Source organism: Sciurus vulgaris (genome assembly GCF_902686455.1).
Source record: "Sciurus vulgaris genome assembly, chromosome: 3".
NCBI classification, from domain to species: domain Eukaryota; kingdom Metazoa; phylum Chordata; class Mammalia; order Rodentia; family Sciuridae; genus Sciurus; species Sciurus vulgaris.
In genome coordinates this window covers 24,003,711-24,031,381 of record NC_136463.1, presented here as the reverse complement: position 1 = coordinate 24,031,381, position 27,671 = coordinate 24,003,711, and the positions used below count along the sequence as shown (strand labels likewise).

The 27,671-nt window shown below is 38.4% G+C and overlaps 1 protein-coding gene across 7 annotated transcripts in view; it reads left to right on the top strand.

Moving 5' to 3' along the window:
• The first annotated feature begins 580 nt into the window (after nt 1-580).
• Nucleotides 581-27,671, top strand: part of CDK12 (cyclin dependent kinase 12) — an 87,053-nt gene continuing 59,962 nt past the window's right edge. For 3 of the 7 annotated variants that reach the window (XR_013762589.1, XR_013762590.1, XR_013762591.1), the window contains exons 1-6: nt 582-2,208; nt 8,600-9,484; nt 18,850-19,026; nt 20,225-20,364; nt 23,346-23,516; nt 26,840-27,029. Coding sequence is in view for 3 of the 7 variants with exons in the window: in XM_079132015.1 (XP_078988141.1) it covers nt 1,166-2,208; nt 8,600-9,484; nt 18,850-19,026; nt 20,225-20,364; nt 23,346-23,516; nt 26,840-27,029 (2,606 nt within the window). In the remaining 4 variants the exon portion in view is untranslated. Of the gene's footprint in view, nt 2,209-8,599; nt 9,485-18,849; nt 19,027-20,224; nt 20,365-23,345; nt 23,517-26,839; nt 27,030-27,671 lie in introns of all 7 variants that reach the window. The other 4 variants (XM_079132015.1, XM_079132013.1, XM_079132014.1 and 1 more) reach the window with 3 other exon arrangements.

Below are 27,671 nucleotides of genomic sequence, written 5' to 3'. Positions count from 1 at the left end.
GGCCCACTCTCACACTGTAAAAAATAAGAACTCGGAAGTGGCTTAGTGGTAAAGCACCCCTAGGTTAAATCCCCAATACTACAAGAAGAAAAAATAATAAAAAGGGATGGGATGTCGCTCAGTGGTAAAGCCCCTCTGAGTTTAATCCCAGTACCGCAAAAAATAAATTAATTAAAAAGTGGGAAGCTTATTTAAACACTCAGACTTGAAATGGCTCCACGTTCGCCTCTTATCCTGTTAAAAAACATTCGTATCCTGATAGCTAAAGGCTTGCTTTAAAGTATGGTAAGTGCTTTTGCATCAAGAACTTGGGGGTATTGGCTCAATGAGTTACCAATACGGTTCAGATTTATAAATTTTTTTTTTTTTTTTTTTTTTTTTTTGCTAGCTCTGTCCGTAAAGCTCTCTTCAAATGGGGAGGGAAGCTTATCGCGAGAATCTGCGGGACGCGTCTCTAGCTTGGGTCCTATTCTCGCGTTGTTTGACCAAATAGTGGGGAGAGGCAAAAGGGAAGCTCGAAGTATCGCGAGAGTTGCGCTCTCGCGATGCTTCCTGAGATTGCCCCTCCCCCCTCCTCCAAGTGCCGTTTCGGTTTAATCTAGTGTGTGACTGAGTCTGTGTGAGGGAGTGAGTGTGTGTGTGAGGTATTGAGGCGAGGCGAAGGCTAGAAAAGGGGCTTCCCTCAGGAGAGAGGGACAAAGGGGGCGTGAGGTATCTAGTCCGCGGGACCCGGGCGACAGGAAGCCGCCCCGAGCCGGGCTACCGGGTAGGGGAAGGGCCCGCGCAGTCCTCACAGGGCCCCAGAGCCCGAGTCGGCCCCGCATCCCCGGGCCGTCGGCTACCTACTTCCTCGACCTCCCGGCGCGGGGGCCTGAGGACTGGTTCCGCGGGGTTGGGGGGTGCAGACTTGAGGAGCTACCCGTTGTCTCTCAACTCCACTGCTGAGGAACTCTCATTTCTTCCCTCGCTCCTTCACCCCCCACCTCATGTAGGAGGGTGCTGAGGAATCGGGAGGGAGGAGGAGCCTGGCCTACAGTCCTTTCCCTCCCCACCACCTTCTAGGGGCACTTTGGTGGGCGTGGAGTTAGGGTTGGGGGGGTGGGTGGGGGTTACCTCTTGGAGTGCCGGGGAACTTTTTCCCCTTCTTAAGGCCAGGGGAAAGGGAATGCCCAATTCAGAGAGACATGGGGGCAAGAAGGACGGGAGTGGAGGAGCTTCTGGAACTTTGCAGCCGTCATCGGGAGGTGGCAGCTCCAACAGCAGAGAGCGTCACCGCTTGGTGTCGAAGCACAAGCGGCATAAGTCCAAGCACTCCAAAGACATGGGGTTGGTGACCCCCGAAGCATCCTTGGGTACAGTTATCAAACCTTTGGTGGAGTATGATGACATCAGCTCTGATTCAGACACCTTCTCTGACGACATGGCCTTCAAATTAGATAGGAGGGAGAATGATGAACGTCGTGGAACGGATCGGAGTGACCGCCTGCACAAACATCGTCACCACCAGCACAGGCGTTCCCGGGACTTGCTAAAAACTAAACAGACCGAAAAAGAAAAAAACCAGGAAGTCTCCAGCAAGTCAGGATCGATGAAGGACCGAGTATCAGGAAGTTCAAAGCGTTCAAATGAGGAGAATGATGACTATGGGAAGGCACAGATATCCAAAAGCAGTAGCAAGGAATCCAGGTCATCCAAACTCCATAAGGAGAAGACCCGGAAAGAACGTGAGCTAAAGTCTGGACACAAAGACCGGAGTAAAAGTCATCGGAAAAGGGAAACACCCAAAAGTTACAAAACAGTGGACAGCCCCAAACGGAGATCCAGGAGTCCCCACAGGAAATGGTCTGACAGCTCCAAACAGGATGACAGCCCCTCAGGAGCTTCTTATGGCCAAGATTATGATGTTAGCCCCCCGAGATCTCATACCTCTAGCAATTATGACTCCTACAAGAAGAGTCCTGGAAGTACCTCAAGAAGGCAGTCCATCAGCCCACCTTACAAGGAGCCTTCTGCCTATCAGTCCAGCACCCGGTCTCCCAGCCCCTACAGTAGACGACAAAGGTCTGTGAGTCCCTATAGCCGGAGACGGTCGTCCAGCTATGAAAGGAGTGGGTCTTACAGCGGTAGATCTCCTAGTCCCTACGGTCGAAGGCGCTCAAGCAGCCCTTTCATGAGCAAGCGGTCTCTGAGTCGGAGTCCACTCCCCAGGTGAGCTTTTTGTCTAACAGTCCTTCCTGAGGTAGGGTGGGTTGTGAGGGACTGTCAATTAGTCACGATAACCTTTTGTTGAAGCCAAAAGTGTTTGTGCTTAAGACGTTTTGCCATTGGCAAGTCATTGAAGTAGATGAGTCTGGTCTCCCCTTATCCCAGAATTTGAGAAGTAAAGATTTCACATGCCTGCAGCTTTTAAAGGTAGGTACTTCCAGTAGTGGGATCTTCAGCTGTGTGAGAAAAATGGGCCTCTGTCTGGTGAGTGCATAGCATTGATATTAGTTCTTAGAGCTTATCTATTTCTGTTGCTTTGCCTTGACTTAAAAAAAAAAAAAATCCCCTTAGTATTAGTACTTAAGCTTTCTTGGATCTGACTAGAGATTTGAGTGATTACAACTTTTCATTTGTATTATCTTGAGGCTCTTTCCTACCATTTGTGCTGTCTACTGAATCTCCAAACCTGTAAGTTAATTTGTTGCCTAATTGACAGTAAGAGTCTTATCTTTTAATGGATATTTGAGAGGAAATTCAACTGATTAGTTTTCTTTTTCTTTTTTTATTTTTAGTTATAGATGGACACAATACCTTTATTTTGTTTATTTATCTTTTTTTTTTTTTTTTTAATGTGATGCTGGGGCTTGAACTCAGTGCCTTGTGCGTTCTAGGTAAGCACTTTATCACTGAGCCACAACCCCAGTCCCAGGTAGTTTCCTTTTGACATTAAATAAATAGTCTAGAAGTAATTGGTCCCAGGATGATTTGTTTTATTTCCTTCTTTCTTTTCTTTCTTTCTTTCTTCTTCTTCTTTTTTTTTTTTTTTAATACCAGGGGTTGAATCTAGGGGCACTTAACCACTGAGCAACATCCCCAGTCCTTTTTATTTTTAATTTCGAGACAGGGTCTCACTAAGTTGCTTAGGGCCTTGCTAAATTGCTGAGGCTGACTTTGAATCCTCCATCCTCCTGCCTCAGCCTCCTGAGTAGCTGGGATTACAGGCATGTGCCACCATGCTCAGCCCAGTTTGGTTTTCTTTACAAGCTTCACTATTGACCTACCTTGTGACCACTGACAGTTTTCAAAAATTTTCTCTAAAAATATGGTAATAATGTCTTCACAAATATTTTCGTAAGAAAGTCATGTTAGTTTGAAATTTCAGCCTTAGAATGTATTGTCTGTGGAAAATTCTTCTGGTTCCTAGGCAATGAAATGTACCTTATTTGTGAACTCATTTGTAGCTACAAAAGCAAAACATGACTTTAGTTGAAACTGAGTGGAATCCCAGTACTGCTTTGTGACCTTTGGCAAAGGATTTAATTTCTCCATGACTAAGTTTCTTCATGTGTAAAATGGAAATAATAATTACCTATTTCTAGAGTTGTTGTGAGAATTAAATTAATAAATATGAAGTGCATATCATACATTGTACCCACTCAGTAAATTCTATGAATGAGGATAATGTCGTTGAATACTAGAAAAGAAATTATGCTAATTTGAAAAATTCATTCATGTATTTTGTATGTCAGTGTAACTTTTGCTGACTTAAAGTTATAATTATTCAAAAACTAGTGAATTCATCAAATTGCAGAGTTCCTGTCTGTCAAGTGTTGAAGTTCCTTAGTATTTTCTCCCCAGTTTATTATAATTTTGTTATGGGAGGGCCCTAGGGATTGAACCCAGGGATGCTTCACTATTGAGCTACATTCCTCAACCCTTTATTTTTTATTTTGAGTCAGGATCTTGCTGAATTGCTGAGGCTGGCCTTGAACCTCTGATCCTCCTGTCTCAAGTCTCCTGAGTTGCTGGAATTACAGGCATGAAATACTGTGCCCAGCTTACTATTAAAAAAATTTAAACACAGGTTGAAAGAATTATAGGGAACACCTATATGTTTAACACCTAGATTCTACACTTAGTATTTGCCATATATTTTACCACATAACTATTGATTTCTTCACGATTAACACCTAGATTGTACACTTAGTATTTGCCATATATTTTACCACATAATTTGATTTCTTCACGTTTAACACCTAGATTGTACACTTAGTATTTGCCATATATTTTACCACATAACTATTGATCTCTTCACCAGTCCATCTTTTGATTCATCTTAAAGTAAGTTGCAGGCATCAGTACACTTCAGTTTAAAGACTTCAGCATGTATGCCATTTCCTAGAACTCAGTGCTTTTTGGAGGAGTGAGGGGGTAAAATTTATATACAACAAAATGAGTAAGTCTTAAGTGTACATTTGTAAAGTAGCATGCTTAGATTTTTTTTTGGTACTGGTGATTGAACCCAGGGACACTTTCCCAATGAGCTATAACTTCTTTTTTTTTTTTTAAGTCTTTATTTTGAGACTAGGTTGCTTAGAGACTCTCTAAGTTGCTGAAGCTGGACTTGAACTTGCAATCCTCTTGTCTCAGCCTTCCAGTCATTGGGATTACAGGCATGCACCACTGTGCCCACTTAACATGCATAGTTTTAAAAGGAAGTCTAAGAAATAATTCTCAGAACATGTTTTTTTTTTTTTTTTTTTTTTTTTTGAGAGAGAGTATTTCTTTTAAGACTTCAATGAATTTTCACTGTTATAGGACTTGGAATATATAATGAATTTGGGGGGTGGCTGTATGTGCCTGAATCACAGCAGTTTAGGAGGCTGAAGCAGGAGGATCTTGAGTTCAAAGTCAGCCTTAGCAATTTAGTGAGACCCTGTCTCAAAAAATAAAAAGGAGCGGGGATGTGACTCAGGGGTTAAGTGTCCCTGGGTTCAATCCCCAGTACCAAATGAAAGGGGAAACAGGGACTGGAAATACAGCCTAGTGATTGAGCACCCCTGGGTTTAATTCCCAGTACTGATAAAATTAAATAAAAATATTATGCTAAAATGAGTACCAGTAGAAACTGCTTCCATGAAGTGATTCCTTTTGGATTAGAGAAAACAGCATATCTTAATTTCTCTTGAGTTGAGGAAGTTCTCCTAACTAATGGAAACTAGTGCAGTAAAGGCAAATATAAATATAGAAAGAATTGAAGACAGTATGATAGTAGAGGATGCAAATATAAATATTACATTATTAATTTATTCAGAAATATATGCACATTTTTTGTTGATTTGTAAATATATTTGATGTATGCACTACAAGTTTTTCCTCATTCATTGAAATTCTCAATAGTAAGTACAGCTTTTTTATATAGTTAGAGGAATGTACAAATCCCTTCTGTCGTATTCTTTGAAAAACAATACAACAGTGTCATTTAAAAATACTGAAAGTGCTTTAGCATAAATTCAGTGTCTTTGCATACACTAAATCAGCAATAATTAATAGTAGTGATATCATTTAAAATGAGTGAAATCTAACAATTCAGGGGCAAAGTACATGTGGTTTTGTATGCTATATTTTGCTCCTATAGTTTGCTTATTTACTGTCCCTTCTCCCCCTTTTTTCTTTGGATAGACTTAGAACTTAACTCTAGTGTTCGTATTACTAAACTAACCGAATGGCCAACCAGCTGTCCTATAGGCTTCTTCCAGCATGGTGGTCTATAATCCCAGTGAATAGAGAGACTGAGATTGGAGGATCTAGTTGAAGGCCAGCCTCAGCAATTTAGCAAGATCCTATCTCAAAAAAAGGGCTGGGGATGTAGCTCCGTGATAAAGCACCCGGTGTTCAATCCCCAGTACAAAAAAAAAAATAGGTTTCTGTTCCAAAACTGAAGGATGTGTAGCAGGGTTCCTTAGCAAGATTGTCATATTGAAAAACTAAAATTACTGTTTTGTGGTACTAGAGGTTGAACTCAGTGCTTTGCATGTGCTAGGCAAACTCTCAGCTACATCCTGAGCCCAAGACTAAATTTTGTGTATGGTATCTAGCATTACTTAACATTTAGGGTTTTAGACATTTTCTCCAGGATAGAAATGTTTTATCTCAAGTATACTTTAAGTAGAAAATACACTCAAATATTTACAAAGAGGAGTATTAGTTTTCTTAACAGTGAGTAGATTCTCGATATAACTTTTTTTTTTTTTTTTAGCACCAGGGATATGGCTTAACCACTGAACAATATCTCCAGCCTTTTTTTAAATTCAATTATTTAGTATCAGGAGTTGAACCAGGGATGCTTAGCCACTGAGCCACTTTCCCAACCTTTTAATATTTTTTGGTGTCGGGGATTGAACCCAGGGGTACTTGACCACTGAGCCACATCACATCCTCATCCCTGTTTTGTATTTTTTAGAGACTGTCTCACTGAGTTGCTTTTGCTGAGGTGGGCTTTGAACTTGTGATCCTCCTGCCTCAGCCTCCTGAGCCACTGGGATTTACAGTCATGTGCCAATGCGCCTGGCTTTATTTTTTATTTAGAGACAGGGTCTCCCTAAGTTGCTTGGGGCCTTGCTAAATTGCTGATGCTGACTTTGAACTTGGATCCTCCTGCCTCAGTCTCCACTCTCAGCTTGCTGGGATTACAGGTGTGCACCACACACCAAGCCCAGCCATGTAATTACTTTCGATATTTTTTATGTTCATGTATATGTGGTCATTGTTTTTTAGTACTATTTATTCCAATAATAATTTTATATTTTAACTGATTTTTGAAGTGAACTTCTAAAAGGAGTATAGCTAAAAGAAAACCATGGCTGCTGTCATGTGAGTTGTTTCCCTTACACATATATGCTGTTCATTTTGATTCATGTTAATTTTACTAGCGATCACAGATAAAGAGAGATATTGATGATCTGGAATGGGAGCAATTTGTTTTAGACTAATGGGCAATTATGTTTGTACAGTACTTTTTTTTCCTTTTTTCTTTTTTTTTGCGGTGCTGTGAATTGAACCCAGGTTCTCCTGCTTTCTAGGCAAGTGCTGTGCCATTGAGCCATATCTTCAGACCCCTGTTTGCTTGTCTCACATTGATGCTTGAGCAGGTTAGGCTTTGGTAAAAAGCAAAAAGAATTAATGAGACTGGGATTTCAACTTGAAATACTTTGCACCATACAGTCCCAGATTTTATTCCCCATCCTTCCTTAAGAAGTAAATTGCTGGGTGGGGTTGTGGCTCAGTGGCTTGTCTGGCATGCATGAGGACTTGGGTTCAATCCTCAGCACCGCATATAAATAATTAATTAAATAAAGGTTCATTGACAAATTAAAAAAAAAAAATAGAAGACTGTTGCTGCCACCAAGGAAAGGGGGAAGAAGGAACCCAGAGAGAAAGTCGTCCTTTAAAAAAAAAAAAAGTAAATTAATTGAACATTTAGTAATATAATAACTTGCCTTTTGAGTTCCTAAAAAGTTGATTGGAAGTCGTTTTATATGAAAAGAACCTGGAACTGTCATAGTTTTGAAAACTTCTAATGAATTATTTTGCTAAAACATTTTCTATAATTTGTCTACTTATAAATCCTAACTTGAACATTGGGGGTTTGTTTACTATGGACACAACTTTGTCATAAACTAAGAGTATAAAGAACAACATATTTTCCTGGGATCTGCCAATTAAATAGCTCCTTAGTTTGAAAAGTTAAATTTTGGTGAAGCATGCTAGTTAATTTTAACTGCCTGATTGATATAACCTGCCTTTATTATAGAGTATGATTTTATCCTGTTTTCATTTTATTAAAGATTGAAGCCAAAATTCTGAAAGTAAGCATTTGTGAATATGGCTATTTCTTTTCCAATGTGGGAAAGATGCATATCGTTTTTTTTTTTTCTTTCAATTGAATAGATAGTGGATAATTTAGTGTTATATGACTAAAATGTTTTCATAGGACTTAGTTCCTCTTAACCATTTTTTAAATGAACTTCGTATTTTAGGATAGTTTTAGATTTATAGAGAAACATTTTTTTGATACTCCAGATTGAACCCAGGGGTTCTTTACGACTGAGCTTCATCCCCAGTCCTTTTTATTTTGAGACAGGGTCTTGCTAAGTTGTCCAGGCTGGTCTTAAGTTTTCTTCTGCCTCAGCCTCCTGAGCCACTGGGATTACAGGCATGTCACCTCACCCGGCCCTTAGGCTCCTTTTAGTTGGACTGGTTTCTGAAACTTTTTAATTTTACTGGCATCTAATTTATTTTTAGATGGATTTACTCAAAATGGGTTTAAAACTATAGTTCTGCTGTGCGCCCAGTGACTCGGGAAGCTGAGAACGGAGTATTGCAAGTTTGAGGCCAGTCTGGGCAATTTAGCAAGGCCCTAAGTGACTTAGTGAGACTGTATTTCAATTAAAAAAGGGCTGGGGATGTAGCTCAGTGGTAAGGTGCGCTGGGCTCAATCCCCAGTACCAAGGGGGAAAAAGTAAAAGCTAAACTTCTCCATAGCTTCGCTTTTCTGCTTTCCCCAGTCTATTGCAATAGTCTATCCATTTTAAACTGCCTTTTTCTTTTCCAGTAGGAAATCCATGAAGTCCAGAAGCAGAAGTCCTGCATATTCAAGACACTCATCTTCTCATAGTAAAAAGAAGAGATCCGGGTCACGAAGTCGTCATTCCAGTATCTCACCTGTCAGGCTTCCACTGAATTCCAGCCTGGGAGCTGAACTCAGTAGAAAAAAGAAGGAGAGAGCAGCTGCTGCAGCTGCAGCAAAAATGGATGGAAAGGAATCGAAGGGTTCACCTATATTTTTACCTAGAAAAGAGAACAGTTCAGTGGAAGCTAAGGATTCAGGCTTGGAGTCTAAAAAGTTATCCAGAGGTGTAAAATTGGAAAAATGTGCCCCAGATACTGAACTGGTGAATGTAACACATTCAAATACAGAGGTCAAAAATTCTGTAGATACAGGGAAGGTAAAGTTGGATGAGAACTCTGAGAAGCATCCTGTTAAAGATTTGAAAGCACAGGGAACAAGAGACTCTAAACCCATAGCATTGAAAGAGGAGATTGTTACTCCAAAGGAGACAGAGACATCAGAAAAGGAGACTCCTCCACCTCTCCCCATAGTTACTTCTCCTCCACCTCCTTTACCAACTACTACCCCTCCACCTCAGACACCCCCTTTGCCACCTTTGCCTCCACTACCAACTATTCCACAACAACCACCTCTGCCTCCTCCCCAACCAACATTTAGTCAGGTTCCTGCTCCTAGTGGTTCAACTTTTCCCCCTTCTACTCATCCAAGGACATCTACTTTGTCCTCTCAGGCAAATTCTCAGCCCCCTGTACAGGTTTCTGTGAAGACTCAAGTATCTGTAACAGCTGCTATTCCACACTTGAAAACTTCAACGTTGCCTCCTCTGCCCCTCCCACCCTTGTTACCTGGAGATGATGATATCGATAGGTAAGTCCCAGAGTTAACTGGAAAAAAATTAGTCCTCTTGATCTAAGAGTAATTTTTTTTTGTTTTTAAACTTTGTCAAAACTAATGCCCTTTGGCTCAGGAGGCTGAGGCAGGAGGATTGCAAGTTCAAAGCCGGCCTTAGCAATGCCCTAAGCGACTTAGCAAGACCCTGTTTTAAAATGAAAAATAAATAAAAAGAACTAAGAATGTGGCTTAGTGGTGAAGTGCCCCTAGGTTCAATCCCTAGTACCAAAAATAATAATAATAATAGTGCATGGGACTGAGCAGGTGTCTTGGCAAGTTGAGGCAAGAGAATCACACAAGTTTGTGATCAGCTGCAGCAAATTAGCAAGGCCTGCGGTAACTTAGCAAGACCCTATCTCAAAATTTAAGTATTCTGGGGATGTAACTCAGTGGAAAAGCACCCCTGGATTCAATTCCCAGTACCCACAAAAAAACCAAAAAAAACCACAAATGCATGGCTCTTCAGATTGCTCTTATGAATAGGAAGTGCGTTTGAGGTTTGATTTTCAGTGGAAAAGTTCATATTTAAGACATAATTTCTTGGGAATAAAGAATTAGAAGTTGAGGCCTAGTACACCCATTTTTATAGGTTTATTGATAAGGCTAATTTTGATTCAGATTTTTTAAAGTATCAACACTGTTTTCCTGTTTTTGTTTGTTTTTGCAGTGCTGGGATCAAATCCAGGGCCTTATGCATGCTAGGCAAACATCCTACTACTGAGCCACATCTGCAGCTCACCTCTGTATTTTTATTTAAAAAATTGTAATATCTATAGAAAATTAAACTGAATATAATTAACAGCCCTATACTGTACTAGGTTCACCAATTATTAACTTTCTGGCACATTTATTTTATTTTATTTATTATTTACTTATGTATTGGTACCAGGTGCTTAACCCCAAGCCACATCTCCAGCCCCCTCCAACCCCCCCCCCCCCTTTTTTTTTTTTTTTCCTGCAGTACTGTGGATTGAACCCAGGGCCTTGTGCTTGACAGGCAAGCAGTCTACTATAACCTCTGCCTTCCAGTCCTTTTTCTTTTTCTTTTTCTTTTTCTTTTTTTGGTGGTACTGAGGATTGAACCCAGGACCTTGTGCATGCAAGGCATGTACTCTATCAACTGAGCTATATCCCCAGCCCTAGTTTTCATTTTGAGGCAAGTTCTCTCTTAGTTGCATAGGGCCTTGCTGAGTTGCTGTGGCTGGCTTTGAACCTGTCCTCTTCCTGCCTCATCTTCCCAAGTCCCTGGAATTACAGGTGTTGTGTGCCACCGTGCTCAGCCTATCACATTTATTTTTATTTATTTTTTTTAGTTGTCGGCAAACCTTTATTTTATTTATTTATATGCGGTGCTGAGAATCAAACCCAGTGTCTCACACATGCTAGGCAGGTATTCTGTCACTGAGCCACAACCCCAGCCTTTATCACATTTATTTTAACTGTAGTTATCATGGTATTCTAAATACTTCAGCATGTCTCTGCTAACAGTAATGTTTTCCAGTATAATCATATTTCACCACCCTTAAAAATTTTAGCATTGGCCACGTCGTGCAGTGACATGCTTGTAATCCCAGTGACTGAGGCAGGAGGATTGCCAATTTGAGGTGTGCCTCAGCAACTTAGCAAGGCCCTAAGCATCTCAGCAAGACCCTGTCTCAAAAAGGGCTGGGTATGTTGCTCAGTGATAAAGCATTTCTAGGTTCAATCCCCAGTACTAAAAATAAAAATTAAAAAATTTTCATAGTTATCCTATAAGGTGCAAAAGAACAATGTGTAGAATCTTTGCTAATTAGAATATAATTCACAATGGAATGATGAGAAGAATTTTAATTTTAATGAGATCATTGAGTACTGAGAACTGCAATGATTATGAAACATGAATCTGATTTTGTAAGTAGAGTAAATGGAAAGGAAGAAAAAAGGTATTTTTATTTTTGATATAGGGTCTTGCTTTATTTCCCAGGCTGGCCTCAGACTCCTAGACTCAGTGATCCTTCTACCTCAGCCTTCCAAATAGCTGGAACTACAGGCATGCATCACCAAGCACAGCTCTAGAACATTTTAAAGAATGACTGACCAGATGTGGTGGCACTTGCTTGTAAACCAGTGAATTGGGAGACTGAGGCAGGAGGATCACAAGTGCAAGGCCAACTTCAGCAATTTAGGAGATCCTGGGCAACTTACTAAGACTCTGTCTCAGAATAAAATAAAAATAAAGGATTGGGGATGTAGCTCAGTGGTAAAGTGCCCCTGGTTTAAATCTGTAATATCACCCCAACTCCCTCCAACTCCCCCACCCCCCCAATAAAAAATGAGTTTTAGGTACAGTGCAGAAACCTATAATCCAAGAACTGGGAGGCTGAGGCAAGAGGATCACAAGTTCAAGGCCAGCCTCAACTTGGTGAGATCCATATCTTAAAAGATTGGAAGAGCTGGGCACGATGGTGCACACCTGTAATCCCAGTGAGGCTGAGGCAGAAGGATCTTGAGTTCAAAGCCAGCCTCAGCAAAAGTGAGGCCCTAAGCAACACAGTGAGACCCTGTCTCTAAATAAAATACAAAACAGGGCTGGGGATGTGACTCATGGTCAAGTGCCCCTGAAATAAAATAGGATCAGAAGAGCTGGGGATGTAGTTCAGTGGTAGGGTGCCCCTGGGTTCAGTCCCAGTAATGGAGAAACAAACAAACAAAAAAATGGCTCTATTAGTATTCATGTAGTTGTCAATCTGATTTTAAGGAAGAGTTCCACACCCATCCTTCTCCCGCAACCCCCTTTCCTCTTCTTCCTTCTGTGCTAGGGATTGAACCCAGGGCATCGTGCATGCTAGGTAGGTACTCCACTACTAAGCTACATCCCCATCCTTCTTTGTGTGTGTGTGACAAGGTCTTACAAAATGACCCAAGGTGGCCTCAAATTTGTAATGCTATCCTACCTCAGATTCCTAAGTGGCTCGGAGTACTGATGTAGCATGTGCCACCACACTGGCTTCTACATGCTTTTTGTAATATTTTTGTTTTGTTTTTGTGGTGCTGGGGATTGAACCCAGGGCCTTGTGCATGCAAGGTAAGCACTCTACCACTTGAGCTATATCCTCAGCCCTCTTTCTAATATTACTAGGTATTTATGAATCCTATTTCATTCTGAAAACTTAAAAAAAAAATCTTTTTTAAAAATATGTACCTTTATTTTTTTTGTGGTGCTGAGGCTAGAACCCAGTGACTCACACATGCTAGGCAAGTCCTGTACCACTGAGCTACAATCCTATCTCCCAAACAAAACCTTTTTATGTAGAAAAAGTTGTACACAGTATACTTTTCATAGTTAAAAGATACATGATTTTATCATTTTTGTTGGAAAGGAAGTAGTTGAGCATTATTCAAAGGAACCCTATGTCTACTCACAAAAACTTCATTTCAGTATGAATTTACATAGTGGCTAGAATCTGTGGCTAAGAATCGTCATTTTAAAATGTTTATTTGGTTAACCAAGTCCACACGTAGCTATTGAACCTATCGTGTCAGAGTAGTATAGATTTCTTGAGGTAAAATGGTTTTGGTACAAGTCATATAGGGATTTCTGTTTTTCAGATTGGGAAAAGGGTAAAGTAGGACCATTTAGTGTTTACTTATATGTGTGCGTAGCTGTCTTTAAAGTATATGTGAGAGAGAATGAAGTGAACAAAACTATACTTTATAGCAATTCTGGATTCTGAAAATATGTTTTATTTCCTAGTGCAATGTTATTATTTTAAAAGGTATGACTATTATTAGTTGTTTTTCATATATAGGTAAATTACTAAGAATAGAAAAATGGAAATGAAAATTTCTTCCATTATCAATTTATTTTATTTTTTATTTTTTTAGTACTAGGGATTAAGTCCAGGAGCACTCTACCACTGAGCTACATCCCTGACCCTTTTTATTTCTTATTTTGAGACAGGGTTTGTTAAGTGACCTTGAGAGCTTCCTGCCTCAGTTTGGGATTACAGCCATGCAGCACCATGCCCAGTGTACTTGCATTATTCTTTAAGGGTTTATCTCTAAAAGTATTAGGTCCTAAGGATATAGAAGCCAGCCTCCACAACTTAGCAAGAACTGTCTTAAAAAATAAAAATTTAAAAGGATTTGGGATATAGTTCAGTGATAAAGTATCCCTGGTTTCCACTGCCAGTAATGGAAAAAAGGAAAGGATTATGTGAGCATTCATATTAGAATATGCTTGGTTCATTTGTTTTGTTTTGTTTCTTTTTTGGTAATGAGATTGAGCTCAGTGATACTCTACCACTGAGCTACATCTTCAGCTTTTTGATTTTTTTTGTTTTGAGGATCTCTATCCCCCCTGCCTATACCAGGGATTGAACCCAAGGGGTGCTTAACCACTGAGCCATGTCCCCAACCTTTTTATTTATTTTTTTGGTACAGGGATTGAACTTAGGGATACTTAACCACCAAGCCACATCCCCAGCCCTGTTTTGTAGTTTATTTAGAGACAGGGTCTCACTGAGTTGCTTAGTGTGTCGTTTTTGCTAAGGCTGGTTTTGAACTTGAGATCTTCCTGCTTTCAGCCTCCTGAGCTGCTGGCATTATAAGTGTTTACCACTGCACCTGGCTAAATTTTTTATACAGGTTTGTGAAATATTAATGAAATAACTTTTTTCTTTTGTACTGGGCATTGAACCTAGGGATGCTTAGCCACTGAGCCATGTATATCCCCAACCCTTTTTATTTTGAGATAGGGTCTTGCCAAGTTGCTGATGCCGGTTTTGAACTTGAGATACTCCTGCCTTAGCCTCCTGAGCCAGTGGGATTATAGGCATGGACCACCATGCCTGGCTAAAATAACTTATTAAATAACCTGCTTCAAGGGGAAGGTGATAAATGATCATTTTTTAAGTAGTTCATATTATTAAACTTGAAAATGGACTTGGTTATACTATTAAACTCGAAAATGGACTTGGGGTATAAGTCAGTAGTAGAGCAATTGCCTGGCATACATAAGGCCTGGGTCTGGGTTCAGTTTCCAACAACAAAAACTGAAATTTCCCTGTTGAGAAATTAAATTCTTTTTGAATTGTTGATGTGTAAATTGTGTATTCTTATTTTTTTTTGCAGTGCTGGAAATTGAACCCAAGGTCTCATGCATGCTAGGCAAGCACTCTACCACTGAGCCATACCCCAACTCACAAATTGCATATTCTTTATTAACAAAAAAAATTATTATAGGTTTTTACCTAGTGTCTAAAGATTAAATCTCACTATCATAAATTCCAATATAGTATCCACATTATAAAATTTGAGCAGGAAATTAACACTTTAAAAAAATATTTCTAGTTGTAGATGGACACAATATTTTATTTACTTATTTTTAATGTGCTGAGGATTGAACCCATGCTTTCCACATGCTAGGCAAGCACTCTACCACCGAGCTACAATTCAGCCCCAACACTTTTTTTTTTTTTTTGTACACAAGTGTTATGCAGCATAATCACAAGTGAACCAGTGTAGAGGTGTAAGTGGGAAACCAGGAGCTACTACTGTTGATATACATCAGCATTTGCTAGTACTGAATCTTCAACTAATGACTTTTTTTGGTGGGGAGAAGTGTACCAGGGATTTAACCCAGGGTGCTTAACCACTGAGCCACATCCACATCCCCAGCCCTTTTTTAAAAATATTTTTTTTAGTTGTCAGTGGACCTTTATTTTTATTTATTTTTATGTGGTGCCTAGAATTGAACCCAGTGCCTCACATATGCTAGGCAAACACTGTCACTGAGCCACGTCCCCAGCCCTTTTTTTATATTTTATTTAGAGACACAGGGTCTTGCTGAGTTTCTAAGTGCCTCCCTAAGTTGCTGAGACTGGCTTTGAATTGGTGATCCTCCTGCCTCAGCCTCTGGAGCCGCCGGGATTACAGTAGTGAGCCACTGTGCCTGACCCCAGCCCTTTTTTGAAACAGGGTTTTGCTAAATTGCTCAGGTTGGCCTTGAACTTGACCCTCCTGCTTCAGCCTCTGAAGTGCTGGAATACAGGCATGTACCATTGCACCTGGGTCAAGTAATGACCTTTTTGTATGTTGGACTGGGTATTGAATCCAGGGCCTTTGTTATTTATTTATTTATTTATTTTGTGATACTGGTGGCACATGTTCTACCTCTGAGGGACATGTACAACCCTTGTTATTTTTTATTTTAAAATAGGGATTTGTAGTTGGGTGTGGTGGCGTACACCTGAGTCCCAGAGGCTCAGGAGGTTGAGGCAGGAGAATCACCAGTTTAAAGCCATCCTCAGCGAAATTGAGGCCCTAAGCAACTCAGACCCTGTCTCCAAATAAAATAAAAAACAGGACTGGGGATATGGCTCAGTGGCTGAGTGTCCCTGAGTTCAATTCCCAATACCCCAAAACAAAACAAAACAGGAATTTGCTAAATTGCCCAGGTAACCTCAAACTTGTGATTCTTCTGCTTTAATTTCCTGAGTAGCTGGGATCTAGTTTTGTACCACCATTCTGCCACCACTCTTCTGGCTTTGAAGGATTGATTTTATTTTATTTTATTTTTATATTTTTTGCAGTACTGGGGATTGAGTGTAGGGGCACCTTACCAGTGAGCTACAGGCCCAGCCCTTTTTCATTTTGAGGCAGGGTCTCACTACTTTTCCCAGACTGACCCTGAACTTGCTGTCCTTCTGCTTCAACCTTCTAAGTAGATAGGATTATAGACACAAACCACTGTGACTGACTTCAAGTAACCACTTTGGGTATTAGATACCCTCTATTTCTATCATTTCTTCTGCATTTTATAAAACTACTTGTTACTTAGTGTTCTACACTAAAAGCTATAATGTTGTTAAGTATTGTAGTTGAAGATCTATTACTAAACTTCCAACATTTTTAGTACATTGGAATTTGTTGAAACAGGATTTCACCTTTATTTATATTGTTTGCCCTATCAAACACTCATTCCTTCTTGAAATAAACATGCAAAACTTGTAGTTTTTTAGAAGGAATGTACATTTTTCATAGTGACTTCATTATATGAACCCATAAATTAAACTTTGGAGAAAATAAAGCCTATGTATAAAACATGTACTAAACTTACTTCAATAACAATGGTGAGACAATTCACAGTTCCATTGATGTTTATCTTTCTTCTAGTGAATCAGAACCAAAAAATCATGAGGACTTAAGATTTATAAAGAATTTCTGATACTGCACATGGCGGCACATGCCTGTAATTCCAGCAGCTTGGGAGGCTGAGGCAGTAGGATCACAAGTTCAAAGTTAGCAACTTAAGTAGGCCCTAAGCAACTTAGGAAGAAGCCGTGTCTCAAAATAATGTATGGAAAAGGACTAGAGATGTGGCTGAGTGGTTAAGTGCCCCTGGGTTCAATCCCTGGTTCCTAAATAAATACATAAATAGAAATTATGAATTTTCCTTCCTAGGTATCTTAGCTGTAGAAGAAAAATTTTTAAATATCTTTTTTTTTTTTTTTTGGTACCAGGGATTGAACCCAGGGATACTTAACCACTGATTGACATCCCCAGCCCTTTTTATTTTTTAGTTTGAGTTGGTCTCACTAGATTGTGTTGCTGAGGCTGGCTTCAAACCTGTGATCCTCCTACCTCAGCCTCCCGAGCCACCATGCCCAGCTAGACAAGAAGAAATTTTTTAAAGCTCTGATTGCAATAGTGGGCGCCCTGGAACATACCTTTATCTCAGCAGCTTTGGAGGCTGAGGCAAGAGGATTGCAAGTTCAAGGCTAGCCTGGGCACCTTAGACCCTCAGTAACTTAGTGAGACACTCATAAAATGAAAAAGGATTGAGGATGTAGCTCAATGATAAAGGTCCCCTGGGTTCAATCACCAATATAAAAAAATAAAAATCTACATTGAATACCTTACTCAAGAGTTTTCTAGTAATGGACTTTGTCATCATGGTTGAAAAGTCTGCGTATAGATTATGATGTGTGTTCATCTCTACTAGTAATTAATAATGTTTCAGATGATCATTCTGTATTCTGTTAACTACCACAGTTGTAGTTGATGTGGTACAAACTGACTTACATTCTATTGTTCTGTCCACTTTACAAGGGATTAAAATGATAGAAATTAGTAAAAATTAATAGCTCTTGAAATTGTGTTCTTGTATTTTGAATAAATAATCTTTTGTGGAAAAGAGAATTTTACACACAAAGAGCAGTCATATGCTTTTTAAAGATTTATGATGAGGGCCAGATGCAGTGGCATGTACCTATAATCCCAGTGATTTAGGAGGCTGAGACAGAAGAATAATAAGTTTGAGGCCAACCCCAGCAATTTAGTAATACCTTGTCTCAGCATAAAAAATAAAAAGAACTGTGGATGTAGCTCAGTTGTAAAGTGCTCCTGAGTTAAATCCCCAGTACCAAAAAAGAAAGAAAGAAGAACGGTATATTACAGGGGATATGCCAGTTTTTTATGGTCTAGAAAGTATTCATGATGAGAAAAATAGAGAATCTTGGGGAGTTGTTAGGTTTATCAAATTCTTTTCAACTTTCTAATAATTTGAAGGAATAGTAAAGAATTGATAGCTAGCCCAGTTTATTTGTAGGCATGAATTAGTGTGCTGCGCTGTAGATCTCTATCTTTTCTAGGGTATGGATGGCACAAAATTAATCTCATAAGTAAATTTAGATGGTTTGAAAAATATTGGGTCCCCTGACTATTTATTCCAGGAAATAGTTGCTTGGATTCTTTCTCAGATTTTTAGTCTGCAAGTTATTTGTTATTTTGTCTGGTAAGAGATGGTTGCTGCTTTCTGTTTCCAGACAAATTTAATAATTCATATATTTTCCACTAGTTTTGATTTCCAACTTATATTTCTTATAAAACACTGTAAAATACTTCCTTTTTTCCAAGTTCTTTCTATATCTTTAGTAATAAAGTAGTTTTTAAATCATTGAGCTCTCATTTACCAAATCTTTGTTGGTAAAGTATAGAGTAGATTTGGTAAATTCTGTGAGATTTGGTACTTCATGACTATCAGAGGTTATTTCTTGTATTTTATTTTATCTCCATAAAAATCTAAATAAAATTAAGATATTGAGGAAAGAATTTGCTAAAGTATAAATAATACATCAACTTTTTTATTGTTTCTTTAATATGCCGTAGGTGTATCTTTTTGCAAAATTCAAATTTAGCTGTGATAAATTTTTTCTTTGTGTTACATTGCAGGGTTTTTTTCCTTAAAAGTAAAATCTTTGATATATTTTAATAGATAGGCATTATTACCTTATTTGTGAAGTTTTATTTGCATATCCTTTAAATAATTGGCCATCTTTTTCTTCCTCTCTGTTCTTTAGTCCAAAAGAAATTCTTCCTTCAAAACCTGTAAAGAAAGAGAAGGAACAGAGGACGCGTCACTTACTCACCGACCTCCCTCTCCCTCCTGAGCTCCCTGGTGGGGATCCATCTCCCCCAGACTCTCCAGAGCCAAAAGCAATTACACCACCTCAGCAACCATACAAAAAGAGACCAAAGTGAGTTTTTAGAGTAATCTGTCTTTAATAGTTGTCTTTCTTACTTTTGTACCTAAATCTTAAACATTTCTTCCACAGCACACAGAGTAAGATTGTAGAAGTTTTGGTTCCAGCAGGGTGCAGTGGCTCAAGCCTGTAATCCTAGCAACTTGGGAGTCTGAGGCAGGAAGATCACAATTTTGAGGGCAACTTCAGCAACTTAGCGAGGCCCTCAGCAATTTAGGGAGACCCTGTCTCAAAAGAAGAAATTAAAAGGACTAGGGTGTAGTTCACTGATAAAGCACCCCCAGGTTCCATCCCCAGTAACCCCCCTGTCCCCCCTCCCAAAAAAAAAAAAAAAGATGACGACGCTTGGTCCTGAAGTATATTAACTTATTTTTACCGACAAAAGTCTGTTTAGGAAAACCTGTGCATCTGCTGCCACAGATACCTTGCTGTATTTTTAAAAAAGTAATAAATTCCCAAATCCATATATAGAATGATCCCATTGTGTCTTTTGAGTTCCTAATACTTAACAGTGTTTAATTCAGGGTGCCACTCATGCACACGTTAATGAAAATATTAATAAGTGTGTTTTCCCCCCAAAAGTATATAAATTGTCACACTGTAAATACAGTGTAAACTATGTCTTTTCTTAGTGATACCATTTCTCTGTTAATGAAAATAGTTATCAAAAAAATAGTTATCACGGGGCTGGGGAGATAACTCAGTCGGTAGAGTGCTTGCCTTGCAAGCACAAGGCCCTGGGTTCGATCCCCAGCACCCAAAAAAAAAAAATAGTTATCACATTGAGCATATGTTCCTGCCAAAGTTTTGTATTTTATTTTCATAGTAGGCTTAGGATGTAGGGATTCTATTCCCATTTTATAATTGAAGCCAGTATTCAAGAGAGATCAGAAAGTAAGCACCAAACTTATTATTTGATCCCCTGTCTTCCTGAAATCAGAATTTTCTCTTAGCCACTGTGAGAGATTTTTTTAAGCTGTTTTTTTTTTATATCTTTTGACTTCGACCTTTTTGATAAAAAATTTATAGACAATACAGGAGCTATGCACACATTTAATTTTGTAAAAATATCATGTTTTATTAAAGATTTTTCTATCAAACAGAAGATGGTGATGATGATGATACAGGAGCCAGGGGAGTCATCCTTAAAAAAACAGTAAAAAATAACTTTTTTTACTATTTTTATTTTCAGAATTTGTTGTCCTCGTTATGGAGAAAGAAGACAAACAGAAAGTGACTGGGGGAAACGATGTGTGGACAAGTTTGATATTATTGGGATTATTGGAGAAGGAACCTATGGCCAAGTATATAAAGCCAAGGACAAAGACACAGGTAAATATTGCCACAAAAGTTTTGATGTCAGGTTAACAGTTTAACACATCTAATTGTCTTAAGAGGACTTAGCAAAAGTAAATTTTGTCTTTTAATTTTATTGCCAAAAGTTATTAAATAGAATAACATTTTTCTAAAGAGAACTACAGCCAGGCACCATGATGCATGCCTGTAATACCAGCTACTCAGGAGGCTGAGGCAGGAGGATTGTAAATTTGAAGGTAACTTTGAAGGCACCTTAGGCACTTTAGCAAGACCATGTCTCAAAATTTTGAAAAAGCAGGGAAGGTGGGGCTAGGGATTTGGCTTAGTGGTAGAGCACTTGCCTACCATATGTGAGACCCTGGGTTTAATCCCCAGTACTGGAAGATGTGGGGGATTGGTTTTAGGACCTCTCCATACCAAAATCTGCAAATACTCAAGTCCCTTATGTTAAATGGCATGGTATTTGCTTTTATGCCTGTGCACATCTTTTGTATACTTTAAATCATCCATAGAGTACTTATAATACCTAATTCAAGGTAAATGTTATATAAAGGGCTACTATAATTAGGAGTTTAGAGAATAACAACAAGAAAAATTTCTTATTTAGTATATACTGTATATATTCAGTACAGGCATAATATTTCCCCCCAATAGGATTAATCCACAGTTGGTTGAATCCATGTATGTAGAACCTACGGATATAGAGGGCCAACTATATAATAATGATTCTTTTTCTCTTGACAGGCTCACAGGTATGTGCCTGTAATCCTTGCAAATCAGGAGGCTAAGTAGGAGGATCTCAAGTTTTAGGCCAACCACAGCAACATAGCATGTCCCTAAGCAACTGAGCAGGACCCTGTCTCAAAGTAAAAAATAAAGAGTTGGGGCTGGTTGCACAGGCATGTAGTCCCAGTGGCTTGGGGGGAGGATCACAAGTTCAAAGCCAACCTCAGCAATGGCGAGCTGCTAAGCAACTCAGTGAGACCATGTCTCTAAATAAAATACAAAAAAGGACTGGGCTGTGACTCAATGGTCGAGTGCCACTGAGTTCAGACCCCCTCCCTGACCTGACTCAAAAAAAAAAAAAAAAAAAAAAAAGAGAGAATAAGAATGTAGCTCATTGGTAGACCGTCCCAGGTTCAATCCCCAGTACCATTAAAAAAAAAAAAAAAAAAAAAAAAAAAGTCCACTTTTTATGGTTTATACTAAACATTATGTTGCTTCCTAGAAATTTAATTTGAGCACTGTACCACTGAGCTATATCCATAGTCCTTTTTATTTATTTTATTTTTTTGATACCAGGTATTGAACCCTGGGGAATTTGACCACTGAGCCACATTCCCTAGCCATTTTTATATTTCATCTCACTTAAGTTGCTTAGGGCCTTACTGAGTTACTAAGGCTGACTTTGAACTTACAAACCTTTTGCCTCAGCCTCCCAAGCTGCTGGGATTATAGGCGTGTACTACCATAACTGGTCCTTTTTATTTTCTACTGTGAGACAGAGTCTTGTTGAATTGCTGAGGCTGTCCTCAAACTTGGAATCTTCCTTCCTTTTTTTTTGTTTTTTGGGTGCTGGGGTTTGAACCCAGGGCCTTGTACATACAAGACAAGCACTCTACCAACTGAGCTCTATACCTAGCCCGGAATCTTCCTTCCTTGGCTTCCCAAATCACTGGGATTATAGGTATGCATCACCACATCTGGTTGCTTCCTGGAAATTTTCAAAGGGGAAAAATAAAAGTTGTAGGGTGGTATTTATTAGTGAAAGGAAGAAATCCTTGAAATATAAAATGAAATATTTAATTTTTGGTATATTTTAATAATTCAAACTTTGAGGCCTAACTGATTTTTGAACTAACAACTCCAAGTCTTTTAAAAAAAAACGTCTTTGAGGGCTAGAGATATGGCTCAGTTGGTAGAGTGCTTGCCTTGCAAGCACAAGGCCATGGGTTCAATCCCCAGTACTGCAAAAAAAAAAAAATCTTTGACAAGAAAAGAATATAGTTCCCATAGGAGATTGAGGTAGGGAGATTGCAAATTTGAGGCCAACCTTAGCAATTTAGTGAGCCCTCAGCAGTTTAGTGAGACCCGTCTCAAAATAAAAACAGAAAGGAGTGGGATTCAGCTCAGTGGCAAAGTGCTCCTGGATTCAATCCCCTGTCAAAAGAAAAAGAAAGAAAAGAACAAAGAACATAGGGAGCTGGGCACAGTGGCACATGTCTGTAATCCCATCAGCTCATGAGGTTGAGGCAGGAGGATTGTGAGTTCAAAGCCAGCCTCAGCAACAGTGAGGTGCTAAGCAACTCAGTGAGACCCTGTCTCTAAATAAAATACAAAATAGGACTTGGGATGTAGTTCAGTGGTAGGGTATATTCTTAGGGTAAATTCAATCCCTAACACCAAAAAAGAAAAGGAATGGGAAACAGTTTTTGTTTTTGTTACTAGGGCTTTAATTCAGAACCAGCTGTACCACTGAGCTACATTCCAGCCCTTTTTTATTTATTATTTATTTATTTTTGGGGGGGTACCAGGGATTGAACTCATGGATACTCAACCACTGAGCTACATCCCCAGGCCCTTTTTCCCCTCAGCCCCTTTTTTTTTTGTTTTTTTAAGAGACAGGGTCTCACTGAATTGCTTAGTGCCTTGCTGTTGCTGAGTGGCTTTGAACTTGAGATCCTCCAGCCTCAGCCTCCCCAGAGGCTGGGAGTACAGGCATGTGCCATCCTGTCTGGTTTATTTTTTATTTTGAGACAGAGTTTCTCCAAATTGCTGAGGGCCTCACTAAATTGCTGAGACTGGCCTCAAACTTGCAGTATTCTTGCCTCAGCCTCTCAAGTCACTGGGATTATAGGCATGTGTCACTGCACCTGGCAGAATTTTTTTTTTTTTTTTTTAAGGAAACAAAAATAGGTATTAAGTATCTTTCAGAACAAGGTCAGATGATACTGGTTCATGATTGTTGATAAAAAATGTTAAATTTGTTTTGGCAGGAGAACTAGTAGCTCTTAAAAAGGTGCGACTAGACAATGAGAAAGAGGGATTCCCAATCACAGCCATTCGAGAGATCAAAATTCTTCGTCAGTTAATCCACCGAAGTGTTGTTAACATGAAGGAAATTGTTACAGATAAACAAGATGCACTGGATTTCAAGAAGGACAAAGGTACTAGCAAAGAATAATGTTTCTACAGGATAGATTGACAGTTTTATTTTCCTCGCAGCTAGTTTGCCTGTATGAATTTTTTAACAGGTTGTACTAAAGTCTAGCTTTTTTCTTTAATCCATTCCAGAATTTAGATGTTGGCAGTTTGTGCCAAACGGTGTTGATTGTTTATAGTGTCTATTTTTCATCAGTATATTCTGTGTACTTTTAAGCATCATTGTCAGTATTAAAATGTGCATTTAGGTATGTAGTGTCTGCTGTAACATGTAATAAAGCCAGCAGAGAAACAGTATAAGATCATCTTCCAACTAACTTTTCCAGACTTTTGTTTTTTATATATGGCTCTGGGGCTCAATCCCAGGGCTTCATATATCTAAGCACATGCTCTGTCACTGAACTAAATCCTCAGCTCTCCCAACTTTTTAAAGTTTTGTGGGTTTTTTGTTTTGTTTTGTTTTTACAAAGTTTAAAACAGTAACTGACATTAAAACTCCAATTATCCAGACATGGTGGCATACACCTAATCCCAGAAACTTGGGAGGCTAAGGCAGTTTGCCAGCCTGGGCAACTTAGCAAGTCCTTGACTCAAAAAATAGTCTGTAGTTCAGTAGTAGAATGCCCCTTTTACTCACTACTGCAAAACAAACAAAAAACAGAACCAGATTTATCTGTTACTCTCTTACTTACATCATCACTTTTTGCTATTGTCTTCGCATCCATATTTTTATCATCATTTTGCATTGATGTGGTTTAGAAATTCAAAGTAGGGTTTTTGTTTTTTGTTTTTAATTTTAGAGCACAATAATTATTCATTGTAGTTGTGTTCATTTTGACAAAATCATACATGCATGGGATTTAATTTCAATTTCAATCCTCGTCCCCACTGCCTTCTCTTCCCTCTTCCCTCCCCCTATTCTCATTTCTCTACTCAGTGCAGGTATTTTCTAAAAATCTTTTCATCAGATCATAATAATTGGAGTTGTAACTTTTGTCTGTGTTTGAGAAAATTATTCATTGTTCTCATACCTATGTTTAAGTAGTTTACACATGACATCATCCAACCTATTTTTTTTTACAACAAATCTGAAGAAGACTTAGAGATGGGCAATTGAAAATAGAGTCAAGTGAAGAAATGGCATCTGTGAATATTCTCTGGAATGTTAGAAGATGATTGAAGTATATAAAACTAGAAAGGTAATAGATAAAAAGTTAAGCCTGACCTGTATACAGAGCCTTACAGGATATTGGCACTAGGGGAGGAACAATCCTTGAGTTTGGTAGTAGTTTGAAAGCAAATAAAAGGAAATGCTGTTTATGCAACAATATATAGGTTAATTAGTAAAGGTTAGATCTGAATAGAATTAAGAATATTAGGTGTACTTCTGGGTAAATTTTAACTTTTCATGATTATACAAATATTATATAGCTAGTTTCCATAAGAATGCAGAAGGGGCTGGGATTGTGGCTCAGTGGTAGAGTGCTTGCCTGGCATGTGTGAGGCACTGGGTTCGATCCTCAGCACCACATAAAAATAAATAAATAAAATAGAGATATTGTGTCCGTCTACAACTAAAAAATATTAAAAAAAAAAAAAGAATGCAGAAGAAAATGTTAATTGGTTTAATTGGTTGTTTCTGGAGAGGCGCATACTTTCATTCATACTACTCTGTACTATTTAAGTCATTACTATATACTACCTAAATTCATTTTGAAAAATGAATGAATGGATGTGATACATGGAAAATTTGATTGTAAAAATATTGAAAATCTGGAACAGTAAGAAAAAAAAATGACAATCACTTTTCTTTAACTCCATCCTAACAGCATCATCCTTAGAAAATCACTATAGTATTAATGTTTTGGTATATTTGTTTCTAGTACTTCACATTATACATACTATATTTATTTTAACATAACTGAGATCCAAGTGTAATGTTATATAACCTAACATAAGCAATTTTCCATATCATTAAATATGGCATAAAGATGCATGAAATCACATTTGCCAGTCCCTGTTGAGCCTTTAATTACCAGTTTTTAAAAATATTACAAACCTGGCATGATGGTACTTACTTCTAGTCCTGGCTATTCATTCAAGTGGTTGAGGCAGGAGGGTGGCTAGTGCAAGTCCAGCCTCAGCAACTTAGCAAAACCCTCAAGGGATGGGGGTATAGTTCATTTGTAAAGTACCCCTGGCCTGTATCCCCAGTAAAAAACAAAATGTTTAAAATATTTCATCCTGTTTCATAAAGTTTAAAGAGTTCTTAAAGCCTACCCCCATATTGAGTTCCTGCTTGAGCTGGGGATGTACGCTCAGTAGTTGGAGTGCTTGGCTAGTAGCATTCATGAGACCCTGGGTTTGATCCCTGAAAAGCAAAAACAAAAACAAAACCCATACCTTTATGTCCTTAGTAAAAAGTATTTTAGACTGGATAGAGCATTATCTATTTCTAGTATTTCTTTTGTTGCAATATTTGCCTCTTTAATGTCCCCTGCCAAGGGTGAAAAGATAGTGTGGGCTTCAAATTGTTTATAAGTATTCTCTTAGTGTATTTCTTACTCCTTTTAAAATCTACTTTTGGCCAGGCATTGGTGCATGCCTATAATCCGAGCAGTTCTGGAAGCTGAGGCAGGGGGATCACAATTTGAAGCCAGCCTTAGCAATTTAATGAGACCTAGTCTCAAAAAATAAAAGGACTTAGAGATGTGGTTCAGTGATTAAGTGCACTGGGATTCAATTCCCAGTACCCCCCCAAAAAAATTAATTAATGAATTAATTAAATCTCCTTCTGAATTTAGGAAGTTGAATTAGGTGATTGAACTTGCTTTTGATTCTTAAGTACTTTGACTTTCGCTAATAATTTATACTAAATACACTGTACTGCCCCCGATGCTGCCTATTAACTAAGGTAAAGACCTTTTAAAAAGTGATCTTAGACAATATATAACAAACAGGCAGGGTTAAATTACAAATAAAACTTTATTTATAACATGCAACAGACTGGATTTGGGTCTGTGATTTCCTAAGTGATTTAGGTCATATAAAGTCTCTCAATACAATCTTATTATGATAGTTGTCCCTTAAAGAGTTAAATAGGCAGAGAGCAGTGAAATCAGATCAAATTCAAAAAGTACTTCTAGTACTTCTGTTAATTTATTATTGAAAATACAAATTATTTAGCTAAGTTTTAATTTCTTCATCTATACAATTAAGAGGTTGTTCCAGAGACCCTTATGATCAACTCCAAAATTATGTTAAAATTTGAGGTATTATTTTCATCTTTTATTTTCTTCTAATTTTTAATTTTTTTCTTGTTATGTAGGTGCCTTTTACCTTGTATTTGAGTATATGGACCATGACTTAATGGGATTACTAGAATCTGGTTTGGTGCACTTTTCTGAGGACCACATCAAGTCGTTCATGAAACAGCTAATGGAAGGATTGGATTACTGTCACAAGAAGAATTTCCTGCATCGGGATATTAAGTGTTCTAACATTTTGCTGAACAACAGGTAACATAGTAACCAAATAAGGTCAAGCACTTTCTCTCAGCCAGCTAATTGGGATTATAAATAGGTCCAGTAATACAATTTTTTCCTTTTACATACTTGTGATGTTTGTATATTAGGAACAACTTCTTATGATAGGGATACTGTGAACAGCAGAGCCACCAGACTCAATATTGGTAAGGAATTAACAGAAGTAGGATTATAAAGATATTTCTTATAAGCATTATAGGGAATGACTCAGATCCTATAGGAATATTCAGAGAGCTCTTTGCCATAGTCAGTAAATAATGTTGTGACCTTAAGTGAACTTAAATACACATTGGGTTCTTAGTGATAGTCCCCTTGTTTAGTGAAGAAAAACGTGCCTGCTTCTTTAACTGTTCATAAGCCCTTAGAGGTTTCTGCCTTTCCAAGAAAACAGAGATTTAGTTGGTTTTTGGCCTCTCTGGCCATTACTTCTCCTAGGTTTTAATGGTCTAAACAGTCTGGAATCTGGTAATGAACAGCTATTCTCTAGAAGATTTTATCTGCTTTCTTCCTTTCTGATTATTTGCCCACACTGTATTGGTGATATCAGATATATTATACTCACTAACCTTTAGTAATATCCCTACCTATTGAGGGGCGAAGACCAAGTCTGGTACC